The sequence below is a fragment of the Vulpes vulpes genome, chromosome X (genome assembly GCF_048418805.1).
Source record: "Vulpes vulpes isolate BD-2025 chromosome X, VulVul3, whole genome shotgun sequence".
NCBI lineage: Eukaryota > Metazoa > Chordata > Mammalia > Carnivora > Canidae > Vulpes > Vulpes vulpes.
The window spans coordinates 48,426,718-48,453,508 of NC_132796.1; the positions used below are offsets into that span (position 1 = coordinate 48,426,718).

The following is a 26,791-nucleotide window of genomic DNA, read 5'->3' on the forward strand; positions in this document are numbered from 1 at the left end:
TCCCTTTGTGAAGTTGGCCACAGCAACTTCTTGCAAGATACTTCTATGAAGGCAAGGGAAACAAAAGTGAAAATGAATTACTGGGACTTAATCAAGATAAAAAGCTTCTCCACAGCCAAAGAAACAGTCAACAAAACTAAAAGACAGCCTACAGAGTGGGAGAAGATATTTTCAAATGACTATTAAATAAAGAGCTAGTATCCAAGATCTATAAAGAACTTATTCAACTCAACAGCAAAGAAACAAACAATCCAATCATGAAATGGGCAAAAGACATGAACAGAAATCTCACAGAGGAAGACATAGACATGGCCAACAAGCACATAAGAAAATGCTCTGCATCACTGGCCATCAGGGAAACACAAATCAAAACCACAATGAAATACCACCTCACACCAGTGAGAATGGTTAAAATTAACAAGCCAGGAAAGAACAAATGTTGGAGAGGATGTGGAGTTAGGGGAACCGTCTTGCACTGTTGGTGGGAATGTGAACTGGTGCAGCTACTCTGGAAAACTGTGTGGAGGTTCCTCAAAGAGTGAAAAATAGAACTACTCTATGACCCAGCAATTGCACTGCTGGGTATTTACCCCAATGATACAGATGCAGTCAAACGCTGGGACACCTGCAACCCAATGTTTATAGCAGCAATGTCCACTTTAGCCAAACTGTTGAAGAAGCTTCCAGTGTCCATCGAAAGATGAATGGATAAAGATGTGGACTATGCATACAGTGGAATATTCCTCAGCTATTAAAAAAAAAACAAATACCCACCATTTGCTTCAACGTGGATGGCACTGGAGGATATTATGCTGAATGAAGTAAGTCAATCAGAGAAGGACAAAAATTATATGTTCTCATTCATTTGGGAAATATAAAAAATAGTGAAAGGGAATAAAGGGGAAAGGAGAGAAAATGAGTGGTAAATATCAGTGAGGGTGACATAACATGAGGCACCTAACTCTGGGAAATGAACGAGGGTTGGCGTAAAGGGTGGTGGGCCCTGGTGGGCAGGGGGTTGGGGTGAAGGGAGAAGCAAGCTCCATGCACCGGCAGCCCGACATGGGATTCAACCCCGGGTCTCCAGGATCGCGCCCTGGGCCAAAGGCAGGCGCTAAACCGCTGCGCCACCCAGGGATCCCAACATCTAACAGTTGTAAATATTGATGCTCCCAACATGGGATCAGCCAAATATACAAACAAATTAATAAGAAAATTAAAGAAACACATTAATAACACAGTGATAGTAGGGGACACTAGCACCCCACTCACAGCAATGGACAGATCATCTAAACAGAAGATAAACAAGAAAACAAGGGCTTTGAATCACACACTGGACCAGATGGACTTAACAGATATATTCAAAGTACATCCTAAAGCAGCAGAATATATATTCTTCTTGAGTGCCATGGAATATTCTCCAGAAAACATCACATACTGGGTCAAAAATCAGGTCTTAACCAGTATAAAAAACTGAGATTATACCATGCATAAATTTCAGAACACAATGCTTTAAAATTTGAAGTCAATCACCGAAAAAAAAAATTGGAAGGAACACAAATATATGGAAATTAAATAGCATCCTACTAAAAAATGAATGACTCGAGCAGGAAATTAAAGAAGAATTTAAAATATACATGGAAGCAAATAAAAATGAAAATCTGATAGTTCAGATCTTTTGAGATGCAGCAAAGGCGGTCCTAAGAGGCAAGTATATAGCAATATAGGCCTTTCTCAAAAAACAAGAAAAGTCTGAAATATACAACCTAACCTTACACCTAAAGGAACTGGTAATAGAACAATAAAGTCTAAACCCAGCAGGAGAAGGGAAATAATAAAGATTAAGGCAGAAATCTTAGATAAATAATTTTTTTAAAAAGTAGAACAGATCAAAGAAACTAGGAGCTGGTGCTTTGAAAGAATTAATGACATAGATAAAACTCTAATGAGCCTATCAAAAAGAAAAGAGAAAGGGCCTAAATAAAATCATGAATGAAAGAAGAGAAATCATAACCAACACTGCAGAAATACAGATAATTATAGGAGAATATTATGAGTTATTATGTACCAACAAATCAAATATGGAAGAAATTTATTCATTCCTAGAAACATATAAACTATGAATGCTGAAACAGAAAGAAATAGAAAATCTGAACAGACCCATAACCAGCAATTAAATTGAATTAGTAATAAAAAATCCCCAGCAAATGAAAGTCCAGGGTTGGATGGTTTCCCAGGGGAATTCTAACAAATACTTAAAGAAGAATTAATATATATTTTTCTGAAGAGTTTTTAAAAAATAAGAATGGAAGGAAAACTTCCAGACTCATTCTACTTGATCCCAAATATCCCCACCAAAAATGACATATCCTCTGTCCATATCCCTTATGAACATGGATGCAAAAATTCTCGACAAGATACTGGCTAATAGCATCCAATAGTACATTAAAAGGACTATTCACCATGACCAAGGATTTATTCCTGGGCTGTAAGGTTGGTTCAACATCCACAAGTCAATGTGATTCACTACATTACTAGAAGAAAGGACGGAAACACGATCCTTTCAACAGATGCAGAAAAAAACACTTGACAAAATACATAATCCTTTATTTTTTAAAAATGTATTTATTCATGAGAGAGAGAGAGAGAGAGAGAGAGGCAGAGACAGAGGGAGAAGCAAGCTCCACACAGGGGGCCTGATACAGTACTCGATCCTAGGACCTTAGGATCACACCCTGAGCCAAAGGCAGATGCCCAACCCTGAGCCACCCAGGCATCCCTACAATTTCCTTTCTTGATAAAAAAACTCTCTGCAGTGCAGGGATAGAAGAAACATACCTCAATAACATAAAAGCCATATATGAAAAGCCTACAATGAATATCATTTTCAATGGGGAAAAATTGAGAACTTTTCCCCTGATGTCAGGAACACGACAAGGATGTCCACTCTCACCATTCTTACTCAACATGGTACTGGAAGTCCTAGGCTTAGCAATCAGACAACAAAAAATAAAAGACATCTAGACTGGCAAAGAAGAAGTCAAACTTTCACTCTTCACAAACAATATGATACTCTATAGAAAACCCAAAAAACTCTACCCAAAAATTCCTAGAACTGATACAGGAATTCAGCAAATCACAGGATATAAAATCAGTGCACAGAAGCCAGATGCATCTCTATACAGTAACAATGAGGCTGAAGAAGGAAAAATCAAGGAATGGATCCCATTTACAATTACAACAAAATCCATAAGATACCTAGCAAGAAACCCAACCAAAAACGTAAATGATCTGTACCCTGAAAACTACAGAAAAATTATGAAATATTTTGAGGAAGACCCAAAGAAATGGAAAAATATTCCATGCCCATTGACTGGAAGAACAAATACTATGAAAATATCTATGCCACCCAAAGCAATCTACACATTCAACGCAATCTCTTTCAAAATACCATCAGCATTTTTCATAGATCTGGGGCAAACAGTTCTAAAATTTGCATGGAACCACGACAGACCCCACAGAGTCAAAGCAATATTGAAAAAGAAAAGCAAAGCTTGGGACTCCTGGGTGGCTCAGAGGTTGAGCGTCCATCTTTGGCTCAGAGCATGATCCCAGAGTCCTGGGATCGAGTCCCACATCGGGCTCCTTGCATGGAGCCTGCTTCTCCCTCTGCCTCTCTGTCTCTGTCTCTGTCTCATAAGTAAATAAATAATCTTAAAAAAAAGAAAAGAAGAGTTAGAGGCATCACCGTTCTGGACTTCACATTATACTACAAAGCTGTAGCAGTCAAGACAGTATGATGCTGGCACAAAAATAGACACATGGATCAACAGAATAAAAAATCCAGAAATGGACTCACAACCATAAGGTCAACTAATCTTTAACAAAGCAAGAAAGAATATCCAATGGAAAAAAAGACACTCTCTTCAACTAATGGTGTTTGAAAACTGGACAGCAACATAAAAAAGAGTGAAACTGGATCACTTTCCTAAACCATACACATAAACAAATTCAAAATGGATGAAATATCTAAATGTGCATGAGGAAACCATCAAAATTCTAGATGAGAACACAGGCAGTAACCTCTTTGACAATAGCTATAGAAACTTATTTGATGTGTTTCCTGAGACAAGGGAAATAAAAACTAAAATAAGCTATTGGGACTTCATCAAGATAAAAAGTTTTTGCTCAGTGAAGGAAACAACAAAACTAAAAGGTAACCTATGGAATAGGAGAAGACATTTTCAAATGACATATCAGATAAAGGGTTAGCATCCAAAAATCTATAGAGAACTTATTAAACTCAACACCCTAAAAAAATCCTGTCAAGAAATAGGCAGAAGACATATAGATATTTCTCCAAAGAAGACATACAACTGGCTAACAGACACGTGAAAAAAGGTTTAATACCACTTGGCATCAAGGAAATATAAATCAAAACCACAGTGAGGTACCACCTCATATCAGCCAGAATTGCTAAAATGAACAACTCAGGAAACAACATCTATTGGTGAGGATGTGGAGAAAAAAACCTCTTACACTGAATGCAAACTTGTGCAGCCATTCTGGAAAACTGTGGACATTCCTCAAGAAGTTAAAAATAGAGCTACCCTATAATTTATCAACTACACTACTAGGTATTTATCCAATGGATATAGACCTAGTAGTTCGAAGGGGCACATGCAGCCCAACATTCATAGCAGCAATATCCAGAATAGCCAAAATATGGAAAAGCCCAGATGTTCATCAATGGATGAATGGATAAAGAAAAAGTGGTATGTAAACAATGGAATATTGCTCAGCTATCTAAGGAATGAAATCTTGCCATTTGTAACATTATGTTTGGAACTAGAGGGTATTATGCTAAGTGAAATAAGTCAGTCAGAGAAAGACAAATACCATATGATTTCACTCATATTTGGAAGGAATTTTTCCTTCTGGAAAAATAAAAGGAAAGCAGAGAGGGAGGCAAACCATAAGAGACTCTTAACTTTAGGAAAGAAACAGGTTTGCTGGAGGGGAGGTGGGTGGTAGAATGGGATAATTGGGTGATAGGCATCAGGGGAGGCACTTGAAGTAACAAGCATTGGGTGTTGTATGCAATTTATGAATCATTAGATTCTATCTCTGAAACTAATAGCACAGTATATATGTTAATTAAACTGAATTTAAATTAATAATATATTAAATACCTACACTTAAGACCTAAAACTATGCAACTCTGATAAGAACATATATGGCAAAATCTTTCCAACATTTGCTTTGGCAGTGATTTCTTGGATATGACTCTAGACACACAGGTGATAAAATAAAAATATAGACATAATGAAGTTCATTATTTTTAATTGTGTATCAAAATACACTATAAAGGGAGTTAAAGGACCACCCACAGAATGGGAGAAAATATTTGCAATTCATAGGTTTGATAAGGGATTAATATCCCAAATATATAGAGAACTCATACAACTCAACAACAAAAATTAAACAACACATTTAAAGATGTGCAAATGACTTAAATAGGCATTCCTCCAAAGAATAAACAAATGACCAGTAGGTACATGGAAGGATGTTCAACATCACTAATTATTAAGGAAATGCAAATAAAAAATACAATAAGATACCCCCTCACCCCTATTAGGATGGCTACTATCAAACAGAAACAAACAAACAAAAAAAAAACAGAAAACAATGGGATGCCTGGGTAGCTCAGCAGTTTAGTGCCTGCCTTTGGCCCAGGGTGTGGTCCTGGGGTCCCGGGACTGAGTCCCACATCGGGCTCCCTGCATGGAGCCTGCCTCTCCCTCTGCCTATGTCTCTGCCTCTCTCTGTGTATCTCTCATGAATGAATGAATGAATGAATGACAGAAAACAAGAATTGGCAGGTATGTGGAGAAATTGGAACTGTTCTGCACTTTTGGTGGAAATATAAAATGGGACAGCTACTGTGGTAAACATTATGATGTTCCTTAGAAAATCAAAATAGAGTTACCCTATCATCCAGAATTTCCACTTCTGTGCATATACTGAAAAGTATCCAAGGCATGTGTCAAAGACATATTGCATGCCTATATTCATAGCAGCATTATTCCCCATAGCTAAAGTGTGGAAGCAACCCAGGTGTCCACTGATGGATTTGTGGATAAACAAAATATAATATATGCATAAAATGGAATATTATTGAGCCATGAAAAAGAATGAAGTCTTGCGATTTGCACCAACATAGATGGAGCTAGAGGGTATAATGCAAAATGATATAAGTCAATCAGAGAAAGACAAATACCTTATGATTTCCCTCATATGCAGAATTTAAGAAACAAAACAAAGGAACAAAGGAAAAAGAGGAAGAGAGAGAGAGAGAAACAGACTCTTACCTATAGAGAACTGATGGTTACCAGAGGGGAGGGATTCGGTGGATGGGTAAATAGGTGATGGGGATTAAGGAGTTGCCTTGATGAGTACCAGATGATGTTGAATCACTATTGTACATCTGAACCTAATATAACACTGTATGTTAACTATATCGGAATTAAAATTTTTAAACTTAATAAAAAAGAAAGGCATAGGAATGAGAGATATCAAGAAAAAAAGGAAATTCTGTGTAGGCTGCAATATGATGAAACTTGAAAACATTATGCTAAGTGAAATCAGCTGGTCACAGAAAGACAAACATTGAATGATTACTCTTATATGAGATACTTAGAGTAGTCAAAATCATAGAGACAGAAAGCTGAATGGTTTTTGCCAGGGGCTAGGATAAAGGAAGGATGATAAGTTATTATTTAATGGGTATAGAGTTTCAGCTTTATAATATGGAGTTATGAAGATGGATGGTGGTGATAGTTACAGAGTATTATGAATGTATTTAATACCACTGAAGTGTACACGTAAAATGATTAAGATGGCAAATTTTATGTTATGTGTATTTTACTCCAATAAAAATATTGAAGAACAGAAAAGACTGATACTCATACTGAACAACAGCTAATGATAGCTTCTTTAATACTCAGTGCCTGTTGTCTTTCCGAAAGTGGTTTCTGCTCTTTGTATCTTCCTGTCCAGCAGATGTAAGGCCTATTACCCATATGCAGATCTCCTAGAATCAACTTCACACACTTATCCCCAGAACATGGTCAATTGCATTACTTTCATTACCAAAATTTTCTTCCTAAAATCTAACCTATTTTGTTTCCTGGCTCTACCAAGTGGCTAACCCACACTGAACTTTGCTATATCATTTCAATACTGTGCTTTACACAAATTTGTGCTTCCAGATACTTTATCCAAGATCAGGTTTTAAGCCTTGTACTGAATCCTTCACCGTAGCAAGCATGTCCATGTGTAATATCAATCTGTTCCTGGCCTCATATTACCAAGAACCTAGACAGTCTTACTGCCCTTCAGAAATACATCTTTAGAAGCACTTCTAAAAGTGTGATCTATATAACAGTGCTACCAAAAGATGTTCACTAATAAAAGGTTCAGTAATTAAGCATGATAAATTCTACATACTCTATTCCTGTCTTGGATATTTTTGGTAAACAAAAAGAAATACAAGGCTCTGAGAAGCTCTGTAGCAAAGAATACTATTTGACCATGTTTAACCTAGTGTTTTGCAAACACATTCAGACTCATGACCACTTTTTCACCAAACTGGGACTCAGTTTGAGAGATGCTTGTTTTGAGTACCTCTGAGGCACCCCCCAGCCTCCATTTTCTAAGTCCTCCCCAGTTCTCAGGTTCCAGTCAATGAATTTCATAAGTTAAGGATTCCTCACCCAGTATTCCAAGATGCTTATTTTCTTCCAGCTGCACCTTTTCCTGGAATGTCTCATCTTGGAAGGCTTCATATCGGACTTTCCAGTAAGTGCCCCCAATCCGACTGGAGCCCTTCTGGAAGAATTTTTCTGAGCCACTGGCATATAAAAAGGCAAATGTCACATGATTTAATTGTGTATCAAATAGATCCCCATCTCACCCTTGGTCTCATCAAGTTATGGATACTTATATTTAGGAAGAATCTCAGAGATCATTCAGGTTAAATTCCACCCAGTGAAGGTATCTCCTTTGATGACAGCACTAATAAATTAAATACAGCTTCTGCCTGCTTGAGTCTTTCAAAGGTCAGGGGACCTACTTTAAGAGAAAACAATTCCTTTTACTGTTGGATAGTTTTAATGGTTGGAGTTCCTCTATATAGTAGGCTAAAATCTTCTCTTGTAAGTTTCAGACAATGGGACTAGTTATGCCCTCTGACTTACATCTTTGCCCATAGACTTACATCTTTCCTAATCATTCTCAGGTACTTAAGACTCATTCTGACCTTAATCAAAAATATTCTTTATTTTGGGGAACCTGGGTGGCTCAGTCAGTTAAGCAACTGACTTTGGCTCAGGTCATGATCTCAGGGTCCTGGAACTGAGCTCTATGTCAGGCTCCACACTCAGCAAGGAGTTTGATTCTCCTTCTCCCTCTGTCTCTCCTCCTGTTTGTTCTCTCTCTCTCTCTCTCTCAAATAAATAAATAAAATATTTTAAAAAATATACTTCATTTCAAAGTGAAAGCCCACTAATTTAGCAAGCATAGTTGGAGATTCAAGAAGCTATGCTGAGACTCAAGTTCCTATTTTCTTATGGTTTCTGCAGATTCATTCCATTATTTATTACTAGAAGAGTAAACATGACAGGTGCCCTAGAACTCAAAACTCTCCTAGTCATTTACTAAGTATCTCTTCTGTAAAAGACCTGGAATCATGATAGCCCAGTGAGTCAATATAACTAAAGACCTAGAATCTGAATAGGGAACTAACCTTCTGCCCTATTTTGCCTATACCTGAGATATGAATGAGGCAAGAGGACTTTGAGAAACTCTTCCAAAGGGATAAGAATGGAATGGCTACAAGGTAAGTTGCCCCCACTCTTCTATATTTCTCTGAGTGCTTTTTACACTCTAGCTCAAATGCCTCCTTCAGACTATAGAAGAGAAAGGAAGGGACAATGAGGTAAACAATGAGTAAAATAAAGAAGAGTTGGATAAATGTCATTTCAAATGTTCTGGGTTTTTTTTGGGGGGGGTTCATTTTCTGAACACAGATTGGGATCATAGCAGAAGCAATCTCAAACTCTGCTTGGACCCTTTGCTGAGTATGTGACACAACCCAACAAAAAGCTTTGTGGCTTCCCAAGAGTGAGTTCTCCAGGGGACCACAAGAATTTGGCTAACAATTGTGTCATGTAATTTTAGCTAGATAATGATTGTAACCCCCAAGTGAAGTGAGAGATTTCTGAGAGAGAGAGAGAGAGAGAGAGAGAGAGAGAGAAAGAGAGTAATAGGTGTTAGCCTGATCCCAGAAGCTGTGGGGGGGGGGCTCACTGCCTCTTACCTGCCTGGTTCCCTCAAATTCTTCCCAGTACTTCCATCATGCCCCATCGGGCCATAGTCCCATAGAATCTCATGGGCCTCAATGAAGTACTGCCGAACTTTGCCTGTGAGTTGGTTCATAGGAGGGGTCATAGAGCAAGACTTGACCTTGTAGAGTGCTTGCATGCCATCTAGAGGAAGAATATCATAGCTGACTTGTAGGCAGATGACCCACCTTCCTCCCTTCTAATGTTTTTCCCTCCCACCTTTCACTAGGCCACTTTCTCTCACTCCTCAAGAACCTGGCTGGAAGAAAGGGATCCTATGTGAGAATTCAAGTACCTTCACCTGTTAACCGCAACTGAATCATTTACTAGATCCTCATCCCTGCTTCTGCAAAAGGCTTACATTATAGCAACATCACAGAGTTTGAAGTCAGAATACTTGAGTTCCTGTCTAATCCTTATCACTTTCTGTAGGGCTTTTTGGCCAGTCACTTCCTAGATCTGAACTGTAACCCCTGTTTTGTAAATGAGAATAGGGGTATCTAACACACTGGGCTGGTGGGAGCATCACATTTTTAATAAGAAGAGTAAGCACTGGGTGTTATACTATATGTTGGCAAATCGAACTCCGATAAAAAAATATACAAAAATTAAAAGAGTAAGAGAAAAAGGAGGAGCAAGTTATGTGTAATGTGGGAAGATTCCAAAATAACGGAATATCTATATGTGGAGATGAAGCTTCAGACTTGGAAAGGTCCAGAAAATTTAAATTCTAAATAGTATCTCCAAATGTGGAAGAATTTACACTGAGGCATAGTAATAATGGATGATATTGCTTTATATTTGCTTGACAACTTATAGAGGTCATTCAGGTATACTATCACATTTGAGCCTCACATCATCCCAAGGAAATTTGAAATTTGTAAATTAGAAATTTGAAGTAAGAAAAAGGGGGAGAAATAATATTAATTTTAATATGTATTATATCCAAGCTTTGTGCCAAGTGCTTTAAATATGTTACATCCTTCAATCTTCATAACCACCATGTGAAACAGACTTTTAATGTCCCCTTTGCACATGAAAAAACTAAAGATCAGAGAGGTTAAGTAACTTCCTCAAGATTGCACAGCTAGTCAGGGGTGAAGATAAGACTAATCTATCTTTTAACTATAAATTTGAATGTTCGTTTTATTCTTTCAGAGAAGTTATATGAATTATCAAAGTTAAATAATTGGTAGAACCAAAATTTGAATTCAGGCTTATCTGGTTGGCCCTAATGCCCATACTTATTTCATTCTTATGCTGCATCCATAACTTCCATCCATATTCATTCGTACTCTCTTATTCAGGTAACTTTGGGACCAAGGGCAGGCCCTGGATGATGGAACATGGGTAAGTGGCCTCTATTGGTCAAACCTATCACCACAGACTCATTATCCTATTAGTCTATAACTCAAATATACTTTCATATACTCATAATACTTTCCTGACATCTACCTAATTTATCATATATCAAATAATTCTAGAAAGTTAAGAGCTGACAAGGACCTTAGAGACTATTTAGATTAAACCCCTCAATTTATGGATGTGGCAAATTAGGTCTATACATGGGAAGGGACTTTTTCAAAGCCCTATTTTTTCACAGAGCTGAGACAATAACTCAAATTTTCTAATCACTTGTCTAGTACTCTCTTCATTGCCTCATATATTCCTCCTCTCTTCTGCTGCTCCTCAATATACTATGCTATTACTGCAATAATTTTCCCTCTAAAAACCAAAATTTCTACCTCAGTTACTATTGGGTCCCAACTGGAGTGTCACTACTTGCCCACAATACTCTATGATCTCCCAAATAAGCTTTATACTTTAATATCTCCTTTACGTCCTGTTAAATAAGCTGCAAATACCTCCAGGTCTTAATTCCTTAGAATTTGGAGCAAAGAAGGACAATTTAAAAGTCTGCTTATCCATCTCTATAACATCTTATGTTAGAGATGGGGAAGATAAAACCCAGGGAGATGTCCCTGAGGTCACCCTGAAAATTAACAGCTCAGCTGGGAAAAATCTGGCTAGGTCCCAGAATTCCAAACTAGTATTTGATACCTTATACCTAGGTGTCTCATCTGAAAGACATATCTTATGGCTCCAGGCTCCTGATGATCATTAATGTCATCTCCCTTCTCTACCTCAAGGGTCAAAGATGTTGGATCTCACCTCGAAAGTGACTATTCACTTGACAGCTAATCAACCAGGTGCCAGGTTCCCGGGGCACCATCTCAGCTGTCACAAAAGTGGCTGGAAAGATGTGAGCCACATCAGTGCGGTGGCCCCGGATAGTTAGGATCTGTCCATGGAAGAAAGCTGTGTGGACATCTACTTCATTGCCCATGCCAAACAAGTGCCAGGCCACACGCTTCTGTGCACACATGCTTAGATCTGGTAAGTTCCCAAACACAAAGCCATTGATTGCTGCAAAAGAAAATCCAAAGAAAATATCAGAATTAGAAAAGTAAAGTGTGATGAGAGAAGATTTGCCATCTGACAATATTAATAGGTGACATTTAGATGAATTTTTTAAAAGCACACTGTGCTGATCATATACCTTATTTTATTTAAGATGCCATAAACAGCCCTGGAAAATAAGCAGATGTCATTTATCTCAAGCAAACAATGAGAAGACCAAGGCTCAGAGAAGTGAAGTTACTTCTCTCCTAAGCTCACAGAGCTGTTAAGTAGAAGAATCAAGATTCCAACCCAGTAATCTGAGGAAGCTTTCTAATGAATGGGGTCTATTTTGCAAGCAATTCTTTACTTCCAGGCCAAGTTCCTTCTGAAATTTCCACAGGACAATTTTCAAGTTAGCTAATTACCATGGTTATCAAAGGTAATTGGTGTAAAACCTAAGAGAAATTTTAACTGTCCAAGCCATCCCTACATCTTCCCTCTGAGTTTCCACATTCCCTTGGAACTGCCTGGCTTTGAGACCATCTCTAGCACCAAAGGGCATTAAATCCTTTTCTTAATTAAGCAAAAATAAAATTTACTTGATTTTATTACTGAAATCAGTTATCTGCTCATGCCTCAGGGCTTTTATGTTCTTAGTTTTTTTTTTAATTTAATTAAGATGATCAACTTCCTTATAGCCAACCATTTTTCCTCACAAAGTGGGTAGTTTTCCCATCCTTTTAGGACAAAGAAATGTTGACTAAATATATCAGTGGGCAATCCTCACCCTGAGAGACAGCATAAAGTATGTGGCTTTAGAATCAATAACTTAGACTATTACACATTAGGAGGCAAAGTACCTAATGGCAAGAGCACAGCCTGTGCGGTTTATCTGTTATGTAATCCAGAAGCCTCACTTCCCTCATAGGTAAAACAGAGAAAAGGTATCTACTACTCTTAGTTCTTCTGAGATACATGAAATTACTCACCAAATGCTAAGCCCAATGGAAACCCTTCATCACTCTTTACTGTCATGGTGTGACATGTAAGTCAGCTCCCCCAGCTTACCATGCATCCTATTGCTTTCCTGAAAGGCCTCATCTTCTTTATCTACCGAGGTAGGATCTGAGCAGTAAGTGGCAATGTTCTCATCAATATGCCAGCTAAGGTTCTCATCTACCACACTGAAGAACAGGAAGAAATCATTATCCACATCCTTCCGCTGAGGAGGGGAATTCCCATCCAGCGTTCCTAGAGTAAATAAGAAAGGTGCCCTTGAGAGCCTTCTCTCCTTAACAACAGTAACCTGCAAGGTGTACTCATAAAAAATAAATAGGAAGAGAGGATTCCTTAAGAGTCTGTTGGCAACAGCAAAGAAAATAAGGCCTTATGCTCCTAATTTCTATTTCCAAATGTTTATTTCCCCAGTTAAACCCAATTCAGTTGAGCCTAGGACTAGAAGATTGGACATACGGGATCTAGAATAATTCCCTCCCCCCATCTTTGCTTGTGTCATCAACCCAGAGCTTTAATGGGACCACACTCTTGTAACACCCAGGTCTTCCAGGTCTGACAATACTTAAACATACCATATTTCGAAGAAAGTCCCCAATTCTCCCCAAATCCTGATGGGTACACTTTTGATCCTAACCACACTTAAACTCCAATTATATACCTTATTTTTTTGTGATTTGACTCCCATCATTATTAATTCAAGATTTTAAAATAAGAAAATATTAAAGTTTTAAAAGATAATGAAATAAAAAAATAGTGGAAAAAAGTTTAGCAGGGTTTATTCCTCCTAATAAACAAGGGAGCTGAATGAATACCTCTTCAGGTTGTTGCTTAATATGTAGGTGATTCAATTATATCACTTTTTCCTGTAGATATCCCACCCTGCATCTCAATAGCTCACTCATGGGGCCTGTACCTCTTTTACAAGTGATAAGGGGTCCAATGAGGCCAGTCGCAATGTCTCGTGGAGCATCTACATGAGAATGGTAGATCCAGGTGAGGCATGCTGGGTCAGCATCAGTGGGTGCATGGCCTTCTGGAATGGTCCAGTTGTAAATGTGGCTGCCTCCCGGGGGAACAGAGTCATCAGCTTTTAGTTGACCAGAGGAGCCATCTGGGTATAGGGAGCCTAGAAAGTGAAATTGCACATGCTCAGTCTGAGTTAGTGAGAGGGAGTCTGGCAGACAGAGAAGCCAAGAGGAGGCTGACATGTGGCATAGTGTTCCTCACAATCTGAAGACAATGCAGTCAGGTAATATCCAGCCAAAGAACCCCAGACTCACATCAATAATGGGTGGAGAGGTGACAGCCATTGGAAGAGCTGTGGCCATGGAAAATGCGTCAATAGCCCAATCTAATAGTATGCTAGTACAAAACCAGTGGCATAGAAGTGAGAAAGAAAACAGAATTCCCCCCTTCAAGCACTAACTTTGGAAAACAGAAAGCAGACAATTATAGAATTCCAATCTAAAGCCAACTTAGTTCCTCTGAACAGTAAAAATACAACTACCCTGTGATTCAGTAATCATATCCCTGGGTATCTATGCCAAAGAATACAAAAATACTAATTCAAAAGATACATACAATCCTATGTTATAGCAACATTATTTACAATAGCCAAATTATGGAAGCAGTCCAAATGTCCATTCCTTGATGAATGGATAAGGAGATGTGATCCATCAATGAATGGATACTTGGGCTGCTTCCATTATATATGTGTGTGTGTACATTATTATTATGTACACACACATATATAATGTTTATAATAATGTATATATACATATGTATATAAAATGTGTATAATAATGTATATGTATGTGTGTGTATATATATATATACACACATTATTCAGCCATAAAAAAAGAATTAAATCTTGCCATTTGCAATGACATGAGTGGAGCTACAGAGTACTATGCTAAGCAAACTAAGTCAGTCAGAGAAAGACAAATACCATATAATTTCACTCACATATAGAATTTAAGAAATAAAACAAATGAGCAAAGGGAGAAAAAGTGACAAACAAGAAACAGACTCTTAGCTATAGAGAACAAACTGATGGTTACCAGAGGGCGGGTGGGTAGGAAGATGAGTGAAATAAGTGGTGAAGATTAAGGAGGTCACTTATCAGCACCGTGTGAGGTATGGAATTGTTGAATCACTATATTGTATATCTGAAACTAATATAACATTGTATGTTAACTATATTAGAATTAAAATTGAAAAAAATGAAACCAACTTAATGATCAATTGGTCCATGTATCCATTTTATGGAGGAGAAAACTGAGGAAAAAATAACTTTTCCAGGGCTATTCAGGGAATTAGTGGCCCAGTCAAAACCTGGATTCCCTTTCTAATCCTGCCACTCACTGTTGTGTCATTATTATAGGCCATTGGATGGGAGATACAAATTAGTAAACTGAATTTCCTCTTAAGGAAAGAAATGGAGTGTCAGAAGACTGTGACACTAGAATAATATTTCCTTACATTCATAGCACACTCTTCTCTTTCCAAAGCACAATCTAATATTTTATGGAAATGTCTTTCAAGTAATTCTTTGTGATAAAAGGCAGATTAAATCTCCATATACCTATTGAAGAATATGAGGCCCAGAGAGGGGGAAGTGGCTTGCCCAAAGTCACAGTGGATGAATAGCAGGAGTGATAACATTAGTTACCCGTTTTTCTGGGAGTGCCCCTGCCACCTCAGATCAATAAGGAGAAAAAAAGACTATTCTCATTCCCAGCTCCTCTCTCTCAAATTATAGTAAAAGAAATGTAATATTTGTTGCAGACAGGAGGAAAAAAGCCTGATCTGATTTACCTTCTGAGTCCTTTTCATAGAAAACACCATGGGGATGGATGGTATAGGGACGAGTGGCAAAATTCTTCAGGTGGATAAGGATGACATCTCCCACCTCAGCCTGCAACACTGGCCCCAAGAAGCCCAACCAAGCAGGCTGGACCATTTCATCCATGTATGAGCCATCTCTGTATTCCTTGTAAATGGTCTTCTTGTAGTTGCTCCCTATCCGGTTCTTGTCAGATTTTAGGAAGCTGGAAGCTACTCTAGGAAGGAAGAAAAGAAAGACTGACAATTTTCTCACAGTCTTCAAACCTTTGGAGAGCTATTTTTCTAGAAGCTGACAAAAAATATATATTTTTGTTTAGGGCAGAACAAAGGAAAATGAAATTGTACTGATCAAAACACAAAAGTTTAGAAGCTGTTAGAAAATGAGAAGAATTAAATTAAGGCATATAAAATTGCTGATATTTGACCACTTTTCACCTACAAAAAAGACAATTTTACACAGTTCAATCTAATATATAGTAATGGGGAGACAACCAAATATGGACTGACTCTTTTTAAGTGATCAACTTCCAACCCATATAGCCTGACCTTGTATCATCTTGCTATATATGAGAGATCTTATAGCATAGTGGTTGAGATCACCAGTTCTGGAGCCAGGCAGACTTGATTAAATGCCCATATTGTCACTTCCAAATCTGTGGGACTTGAAGCAAGTTACTTAACTTCTTTATGCACAATTTCCCCATCTGCAAAATGGACATAATCATGGTACCAAGTTCAGATAATTGATACTGGTGATTTAAAAAAATTAAAATACATAAGGAGCTTAGGACAGTGCCTGGAAAATAGTAAAAGCTTAAAAATGTTAACTATTATTTCAAAGTATTAGAGATGGAAGATAATTAAGTTATTCCTCAAGGACACCTTTAATAAAAAGACTCTGTTACTCCAAAATAGATGGATAGGAAGGTAATTTGTCAATAAAAGATAGCTGCTTTCCTACTCTAATTCTTCCTAGAGAGCTCTGAGATACTATAGTCAACTTTGGAAAATTCTGAGGCTTTAGGGACCAAAGTAATTCAATATCTCAAAAGATCCTTTAATACATTATTTTTGTTTTCAACAGACATTTGTGGAGCACCAGGAAGGCTCTAAGATTAAGAAAGGTTGAACTTATGGAATCTGTGAAAGGTAGAATGGTGAGGACAGTACCAGCTTATCAACATTACCCAGGTTTAAATTCCAGCTTTTCCATTTACTAGCTGTAGGACTTGGGCAGGTCATTTGATCTCCCTGAATCTGTTTTCTCATCTATAAGATGAGGATATCATACTCACCTCCTAGAGCTTTTGTGAGAATTAGGCAAGCCAAAATATACGAATTTCTAATATGGTGACTGTCACGGAGAGAATATTATGTAAGTGGTGGCTATTACTGTTACTTCCTTGATTCTGAGGCTTACCATATTTTTTCACATTTTCACATATCCAAAATCAATGTAGTTCCACTCAACTATGAGAGCATGGCTCCATCACACACATCTTATAAATACTGTATATATTTCACATTTCTTTCTTTTTTGAAATCATTGTAGATAACATTTTAGAATCAAGATAATATGGAATTACCTTTAGGACTCTAAAGATGCTAAGGCACCTCAGTTGGAAAAGTAGACTCCAGGAAAAGTTGCTGTCTCCTGAGTTGACTATCCCTCTTACCAGCAAGTGTGCCATTGGATAAATGGCCATGGAGATCAAGAGCTGGCTGCTAACACATGCTGAGAAAAGGTCTTTAAAACGCTACCCTCTGACCTCAAGAGTGCCCCCCTCCAACTCCGGTTATAGTTCTACAAATGATTAAACATACGTGTCATTGTCCAGAGGCTTGTCCATGATGACATTTCTTCCCTTGGGAGCATAGTTCCACTGCACATCCTGGATGCCCAAGTAGTAGACTCGAGTGGCTCCGTCTGTCCATTGGGGCCACAAAGGTTGCATCAACAAAAGAGCCCAGAAGAGATGTCCTGGTTCCATGGCCCACATTACCCTGGGAAACAGGGAAATGAATAGCTGCTGATATGAAAGAAAGAAAACAAAAGGGCTTTGCATATGTCTGGAAAACTAAAGAAGCAAGAGCCAAACCAAGTGCCTGAGAAAGAAAAAAACAATTAGCCCAGAATCTCTCTCTTACCTGACCCCTTTCAGTTCAAGAAACATTCAATTATCTGTACATTGGACTTTGGAGAGCAATGTTAAAAAATCACTTATAATTATGCATCATTTCTTTCAGATTAGAAGTGTGGATATAGTTCCTTCAGCATTGTAAAAGTGAGAATGTATTCTGGGAGCACTTGGGTGGTTCAGTCAGTTAAGTGTCTGCCTTCAACTCAGATCATGATCCCAGGGTCCTGGGATAAAGCCCCCGGTTGAGCTCCCTGCTCATCAGGGTAGTCTGCTTCTGCCTCTGCCTCTGCCTCTGCTCCTGCTCATAATTGCTCTCTCTCTCTCTCTCTCTCTCTCTCTCTCTCTCTCTCAAATAAATAAATGAATAAAATATTTTCCTTTTAAAGGAAGAATGTACTCTGACCCAAGAATCAGGAAACAGGTACCAGAAACCTGATAAGGCCACTGACTCACTCGGTGCCTAAAACAAGTCACCAACTCTTCCAGTGCCTCTTTTTCCTTTGTTGTCACTTTCCATGCTCTATGAATTAAAAACAAATGAGAGCTCACTGAAACATATTTATCAGACTGTTCATAGACCTAAAATGGAAATAGCCAAAATGTTCATGAACACTAGGATGAATGACTAAAATGTATTTTATTCATACAATGGAATGCTATATATCAATGATGATGAACAAAGTACAACTACAAATAAACATATAGATGTCTCTCACAAATGTAATATTGCAGAAAGAAACATGCAAAAGAATACATACATACTGTATGATTTCATTTGTGTAGAGGACAAAATCAGGCAAAACTAATCTATGCTATTAGAAGCCAGGATAGTGTTTGCCCTTTAGGAAGGGATTAGTGACTGAGAAAAGAAGAGGATAAAGGCTTTTAGGTAATGTTATGTTTCTTGATCTACATACTGGTTACATGGTGTATTCAGTTTGTGGAATGTATTGGGCTATGAACTTAGCATTTGTGCAATTTTCTTCATGTGTTTTATGCTTCAAAAAATGAATAATGAAACAAAAAAAATGAGAATATGTGAGGGAAATATTAACTTCTCAGAAGAAATATTCTCTGCCGGCTCTCTGCTATGCACAAACCCATTTTATTAGGCCAATCCTGAGTCAGAGTCAGAATTAAGTCTCTAGCCTCTCACTCCAGTACATCAGCCAAAAGGTTAGATCTGTTGGGGATGGGATGAAGTATTCAGTCAATCATACACAGAGTCAAACCCAGAAACATGGACTATTATATAAATACACATATACATAAGTGCATGTAGTCTTATCTAAAAGCAGACATAAGTTCATGTAGTCTTATTTAAAAGCAGAAATGCACACACCTGCATCCACACATAAAAACACACTGTCACACAGAGCCTTATTACTTTAGTCATCATCATTGTAATGATAAATCAATATTACTGTGTGTGCATGGAAGCCAGACACTATTCTATGTGTTTTATATAGATTAAATCATTTAATCCTCATAACCACACTATGAAACATTGGCCATTATTATCCCTATATTACAGAAGAAGAAACTACAGAACAGAAGTGTAAAGTAATTTTTCTAAGGTGACCACATTAACAATCAGTAGAATTGGGTTGTTGCCCAGAAGGTATAACTTCAATGTCTATGTTCTTGATCACAGTACTACGCCACCTTCCACAAAATAAACTTGCACACTCACATACATATATACACAGAGAACATGCATATGCATAACCTTAGCTATATCTGGGAAATCCACATACACTCTGAAACATGCAATCACATGTAGTTATAATCACTTCTAGAAACAGACATACATACTTATATAGGAAGAGATACACCAAATTGATATTATCCATGATGGTGATAATAATTATGGAAGCTACCATTCATTGATAGATCACTATATACCAAATACCATGTTCAGTGATTTATACAACTTATTTCACTAAATCCCAGTCCTAAACACATGAGATAAGAGACTATTAATCAAAAATAGAAAGTCAAAGATATGCATAGACTCACATATGGATAAGAAATTCCCGGATATTTATCCTGGCTAGGTCTAGATATTTACCTTGGTGAATAAATAGACTTCCCTACAAAGCCTCAGGCCTTTCTACACACACAGCAGTGGCCCAAGTACTAATCCCCTGTCTCCAGATGACATTTGGTGGAAAGCCCTTGGTATAGAGGAGGACCCGTGCCAGGGTTTTTCTTTCCAAACCTGGATCTCCAATTGACCAGATGTGCAGCCTTGGGTAATACTTAACCACTCTAAACTTGTTTTCTTACTTATAAAATACATATAATAATGTCAATCTTGGAGAAGTAAATTAGAAAACTTACATGAAAGGATCCCAGTACAATTAGTGTTTAGAACATAACAGAAAATAACTGTTGATTTCCTTCTCCTTCTCCGACCTGGCTAGAGTTTATTTATCTTTACTGTCTCCCCACATTGTATGTTCTATATTTCTACTCTAAGAGCTAACTTAAATCCTAACTGCATCAGAAAAGCCCTTGTAGGTTCTCCATACCAGTATCCTCTGAAAGACTACTTACTCTCTATAACACCCAATTACATTAAGTCAGATTTTGTATTTTTGTTACCTTTTTGTGAGCTGTCTTATGAACTGTCTTTATTTCCCAGATTGGACTATAAACTCTTTGAAGTTGTATGTCTTAACAGTCTCTGTGTATCTAATGCCAAAAATGGTTATGGGGGCTCTGTAGGTATATCATAAACAGCTACTGCTTGGAATGCCATAAAGTGACATAAACATACATTTTCTCACCATTTGACTCTGGTTCAAGTTTGTCACTGATTCAAAGAGTGACTTTAGGCATTCACTTTAGTGAGCCTGAGTTTCCCTACCTATAAAATAATAGAGCTGCCCTATAGAGTTCTTACTTTTGGGGGGTTATGAATGTTTGAGAATATAATGAAATTCAAGAATGCAGAACTACAAAAAATGTTTTATATAAAGAGCTCTCAAAGAATCCATTTAAGTTTCAAAACCTGTCAATATTCACATTCAATGATGAAACACAGGTGCATTTATTTACATGCATCTTCATAGAGTCCCACATAAAGTAACACAAATGCCTTGGAACCCTCGACAGGAAAGGGATGTCCTTGATTCAATAGAAGTCTGGATATAACATAGACCTTGTTTAAGCTTCCCTTTCAGAAAGATGCCAGAAAAGTCATTGTGCCTTAAACTCACTTAATTAGAGAAAAATCTGTCCCAGGTAAGAGTTTCGTTATTAGAGAAGCTCATAATAAATGTGAAAATATTGTATAAATAAACCAGTATGGACCTTTAGCATACAATGAACAAGCATTCAAAAGCGGTGAGTAATGACCAGAAGAGCTAGACAATAAAACCTGGGAAAAAATACTACCTAGCATTTTCCTAGTACTTCCCACTATACAGTATGATTCTGCCATCTTTTTAATTCTTAAACCTTTGGGAGATAAAGATTGTCTTCTCCTTTTTGCATCCAGGGCACAGGGTTTGAAATCAGACTACCTAAACCAGTCCTGGCCCCACTATTCTTGTGTGACTTGATAAACTGCTTCATTTCTCTAGACATAGTGTTTTCATCTTTGAAATCAAATTAATACTATTAGCTATATTTCATAGTAGTTTTGAGGATTAAATGAATATAAATCTATAAGTGCATAGGACACAAATAAGTGCCCAAGTGCCCGAGTGAGCGATCAAAAAGTATTAGTGGCTATTATTATAACAGATGGGAAAAAGATTTAGAAATGAAACTTGTCAGGAATACAAAGCTTTAACATTTTATAGATAGCCACATGTACACACTCACAAGTTCCTATATACAGTAACGCATACTAAGCATACAGGTACATGTATATAGCTGAGTTTAGTCTCTTTGGAAGCAACATGATATAATGAAAAAAAATCATAACTTTTAAGTCAGATAAACTTAGGTTTGAGCACTGTTTTCAGTTGTATTTTAATGAGATAGCATTGAGGATTTAATAGCCCCCTGATAAATATTAGTTTTCTTTGTTTCTAATTACTGACTTTCTCTTTTTCTTCCTAAACCTGAATTTGTTGTTGCTATTATTGTTATTATCGTCATTTTTTATTTGATTTTACAATACACTATAAGAACAGAAGAAAAGGAAAGCCCATAAAATTCCTTAAGGATCACTTGGGTATTTAATGGTAAAACTGAAAATTTTCAGACCATAGGAAAAAATGGGTTCTAGTTCTGGAATCATCATGTATTAGTTGCATGTCATTGAGCAAGTCAGCTAATAGCCTGAGCTATACACGGAGACGATCTCTTAAATGGTGTAATCTCTGCTTTGGGTCTCTCATTAGTTTGCTATGAAAATTTGATGAGCTAAAGGATGTAAATCCTTATGTAAACTTTTCATTTGGGCAGGGCTATTTTCTTTCAGCTGAGTCTATAGGAGGAATTCTTAAAAGGCAGACTGAAATGGAAAAGATAAAAAATAATAAAATAAACAAAGTAGGTAAGGTAAGCAAGAGTCCTAGAGGAATGTAAAAAAAAAAAAAGGAAGAAAAGAAAAAAAAAGAAAAAGAAAAGAAAGGCAGAATGAAAAGGTGCCCAAAGGAGGAGAGGAGGAGATAGAGATAGAGAGGGAGAGATGGAGATGAGAAAGGGAGAAAGAAAGGGTGAATGAATTTATGGGCTACTTGAAATTAGACATAGTTTAATTATACTTGAAAATAACCTTAGCAAGGTCAGTTAGCAGCCAGTCAAGCCTCTCCTTCCTTTACCTCATCTTCCTCTCATCAAAATGTCACTTTAGCCTGGCCTCCATTACCCATAACAATTTGCATTTGCTGTTTTCCCTAGAATTTGCAAGTTGTTCCTTTAATGCAACAATGCTCTTTTCTCTCCTTCCATCTCTCTTTCTGCATTGAGCTACACTGGGCTGGACAGGCTCATTCTAGACAAAAGATCCCTCAACTGAACATAAGAATGCTGAGCTAATCTTGGGATCCAGTATCTAATTCTGGCAGCCTTTCTAATAGAACTCTTCATCAAGATTGACCTTTTGGTTCTCTGTTTTCTTAATGATTTTATGCTCTGTGACTCAAAACAAAATAAGCAAAGAGGAAGAGAGAGAGAGAGAGAGAGAGAGAGAGAGAGAGAGAGAGAGAGAGAGAGAGAGAGAGAGAATAGCAAACCATGATATAGACTCTTAACTATAGAGAACAAATTTAGTGGTTACCAGAGGCGGGGTGGGTGGATGGATGAATTAAATGGATGATAGGGATTAAGGAGTGCATTTGTGATGAGCACCAGGTGTTGTATGGAAGTGTTGAATCCTTATATTGTAAACCTGAAACTAATATAATGTATGTTAACTAACTGGAATTTAAATAAAAACTTTAGAAAATAGATTCCATATAGGGATTTTCTCACCGTCAGTAGGTATAAGCCTTTCTTTTCTGGGAGGGAAAATGGAGAGTGTTAAAAGCCCCAAAGGGTTCTAGATAGTACAAGTACAATTTATATTATTATTTAATCATTATTACTGTGTCTTAGCATGCCAGAGGTGAGAAAATTGAGGCCCAGAGGGGAAGGGGCTCACCTGAGGTCCTGAGAGCTAGTACTAGAACCTAAGATTCCTGATCTCTTGGCTTGGCAATAATGTTCAGCATAACACCACCATGTCATTCCTGAGACAATATGATTCCACTATATATTGGTATTTGTAGTAATAAGAATGCTTTATTTCCTCATACCCCAATTGTGGTATCAATGAAAGCAAACTGATTTCAGATTAGAATACCTGGACTTAAATCCTTCTTCTTGCCTGTAATAGCTATGTGATCTTTCAATAAATCACTTTTACCTAAGTGAGCCTCAGTTTTCTCATCTAAATGCAAATATTTATCTCACAGGATTGTTTGAAGTTCAAACAAAATGACAGATTTGAGCCCATAGCAAAGATCTTGGAATACAATAGATGCTTAGTGTAAAGATCGAAAGTGTTATAGATTCATACATCCATAAAGACTTTCAGAAATCATCTTTTTTCAACTCCTTGATGTGACATATAGAAAACTGAGGCAGAGAGGTAAAAGGATTTGCTCAAAGTCAATCAGCCAGTTACTGGCAAAGCCAGAATATGAACCCATGTTTTCTAAAATATATCTGCTATTTAGACATTAAGCATGATAAATAATTTAGATTCTAAGCTGATAGTTTGGTTCAGCTATCATTTATTGGCTTATTCTATGCCAATTTGGATCTTAAAACATGAAACCAAGTAGTTGTTTCTAAGTGTTTGAGGTTCTCTTTTATGTAGTCCTCAGATCCATAATCTCAATAAATTCTTCAATTTGTGAGGCAGAAAATGAGCACATTATTTCAATAAGAAAATTAACTACTGAAAAAAAAAATTAACTACTGTACACAACTCCATGAGTATCTGAAGCAGTTAAACCAGTGTGGTCCTGGGCATTTTGGTGAGAGGAATGAAAGGAGCCTATTGTTCTGTTCACTTTAACTTCCCTGCACACCCAGCCAAGCTTCCTCCACCCTCTCTGACACTCACTTTCCCAGTGGCCTAGGACTCCCCTAAGCCCAGCCAAATACAGGTTTTCTTTTCAAAGAAATGAAAGCAAAGTAGGGCTTGGAAAGCAAGGTTAACTTTGCTAGAATAAACACTTCCTATTTATGTCAGCAGCCTAGTGATGCTGATCTGCAGACCACAGCATGAGTCAGCCAACCCTGCTCAGTCAGTATCCTGAGTTGCAGAGTCTTTCTCATAAAGCCCAACGTTCTAATCTGATTGGTGTTACTGCAGTGGAGTGAATAGAAGAGGGTGGTACTGGGTGCCTTTTTTTCCCCCAAACCAAACTATTGGAATACCTTGTTTGGCCTGGTTTGGTACAAAACCTGGGATGGTTCTTTTACCATATCCAGGTATTTTTCAAATCCCTGTTACGATCTCAGGAGGAATTACAGGGGGGTGGGCTACATTTTTGCTTATCAAAGCTTGATAGTTGGTCTTTGCTGAAAGGGGAAGGAGAATGTACTGTCAGTGTGGTCAGCCAAAGCTCACAGACAGATTCCAGCAGCTCTGTTTAAGAAATGGGGCCCTTTGCAAGAGTTATTAGATGTGGGAAGGGCCCTCACCCCCATCAATTTTTTTTTCCTTTTGCTGTGAAGCACAGTTATCAGTCCTTCCTGTTATTCTAAGGCCATGGTTTCTTGGTAATAGAGAAGGATGAAACTGGCAATAAAATGAAGAGCTTTCAGGCAGCCAGCATGGCTCAGTGGTTTAGTGCCACCTTCAGCACAGGGCGTGATCCTGGAGACCCCAGGATCAAGTCCCATGTCGGGCTTCCCTGCATGGAGCCTGCTTCTCCCTCTGCCTGTGTTTCTGCCTCTCTCTCTCTCTCTCTCTCTCTCTCTCTTTCTGTATCTCATGAATAAATAAATAAAATCTTTAAAAAATGAAGAGCTTTCTACATACCAGGCCCTATGCTATAAACTTTACATACATTCTTTAAGTCTCATGACCACCCAGTGAAACAATTATTCTAATTCTTCTTATTTTACACCTAAAAAAAGCAGGCTCTGAGACAGAAGGAAACTTATTCAAGGTCACATTGTTAGGAAGTAAAAGGGGAGGGGGCATTTTACTGGATCCATCTAGACTTTTAGCCACCACATTACCATACTGTGCTATAGGGAGACATAGAGAAATTTTTTGAGATAAGGAAAATGACTTCAAAATTATGTGCCCATTGTGTGCCAGTCGCTGCTAGATTTTTTTTAATGTACATTAAATCTAACTCTGCCATTTCTAGCAACTCCTAGAGTGAAAACCCAGGACTGTATTCCCAGCATTTTACATCAAGGAGACCAAAGCTAAAAGATAGTCTGGATTAACATAGGTCAGTAGCCTAAACCTAAGAAGACCCAGAAGAATTGGAAATATTAAATTAAAAAATAAACTGAAAAAAAGGCAAATGGGCCCTAAAATTTCTGAGTAAAACTGGAGTCTGGATTTTTTTAAACCAATGTTTTTCCTTATTCTTGCTGAAAGAGAAGGTAGTGAAAAATGACTAGTCTGAGTCAAATGACCTAGATGCCAGCCCTGGTTTGCTCTGGCAGTAACCAACCATGTGCCCTTGACCCAGGCTCTTCTTTTTTCCTGTCTTCAGTTTCTCCATTTGTACAATGAGGGCCTTGAACTAGATATTGACCTTCTCAGATCTATAAATTTACATAACTGGTATTCCATGGAAACAACATATTATTTACATGAAGAGTAGAAGAGAAAGAGGTTTCAAAACTTATACCAAAGTATAAGTAAAAAATGGGTACAGACTAATTTTGGAGAAAAGGTATAGAACTCTATACTTCTTTGGAAAGGACTGCATCTACCCACCAGACCCAGGTATAGGAAGGAGACAGGTATGATAGCGGTTCCACCACCTAATATCCTTACTTTGTGATGAGATCTTGGCTAGAAGTGAATGCTCTTCTCTAGGCAGGCTTGATACATTTTTCTTTCCTGGATTTAAAGTGTCTGGAGCAGGGTCCAGAGAGGAGAACCTTCAAAGACTGAGCTGGTGGGGCAAAGTCTGGGTTATAAACCAGTGTAAGTACTTAAGGGTGCCTAGACACAGGAGCTTCCCCCACAGACTGCACCCCAGGCTTAGCCAAGTAGAAGCAACAAACAGGGAGAAGGGAGGAGCCACAAGCTACAGTTTCCTCAGAAATGCTTAGTGATCAAAGGAAGCTGGATCAGGCCACAGCAGCCCTTGGAGTTATCTCCCTCTTCCCCTACTTGGCACAGATGTAGACCTTGAAGTTAAAGGGGGAAGGTGGGGATAAAATCCATTAAGCTGAGATCTAAGTCCAGGCTCTAAGGCATTTATGACAGGGAGTGGAGGGGATAAGGTCTCTGTTCTGACTCATAAAAGACAACAGGAAACAAGTCATATAGTC

The 26,791-nt window shown here is 37.8% G+C and overlaps 1 protein-coding gene across 4 annotated transcripts in view; it reads right to left on the minus strand.

Annotated features, from left to right (window-relative positions):
* The window catches only part of HEPH (hephaestin), a 97,200-nt gene extending 70,700 nt beyond the window's left edge, over positions 1-26,500 (minus strand). For 3 of the 4 annotated variants that reach the window (XR_011998113.1, XM_072743463.1, XM_072743464.1), the window contains exons 1-8: positions 26,289-26,495; positions 17,496-17,675; positions 15,642-15,886; positions 13,738-13,950; positions 12,876-13,058; positions 11,577-11,831; positions 9,380-9,548; positions 7,776-7,912 (exon numbers count right to left, since the gene is read on the minus strand). Coding sequence is in view for 3 of the 4 variants with exons in the window: in XM_072743463.1 (XP_072599564.1) it covers positions 7,776-7,912; positions 9,380-9,548; positions 11,577-11,831; positions 12,876-13,058; positions 13,738-13,950; positions 15,642-15,886; positions 17,496-17,671 (1,378 nt within the window). In the remaining variant the exon portion in view is untranslated. Of the gene's footprint in view, positions 1-7,775; positions 7,913-9,379; positions 9,549-11,576; positions 11,832-12,875; positions 13,059-13,737; positions 13,951-15,641; positions 15,887-17,495; positions 17,676-26,288 lie in introns of all 4 variants that reach the window. The other variant, XM_025987654.2, reaches the window with a different exon arrangement.
* Positions 26,501-26,791: the final 291 nt, after the last annotated feature.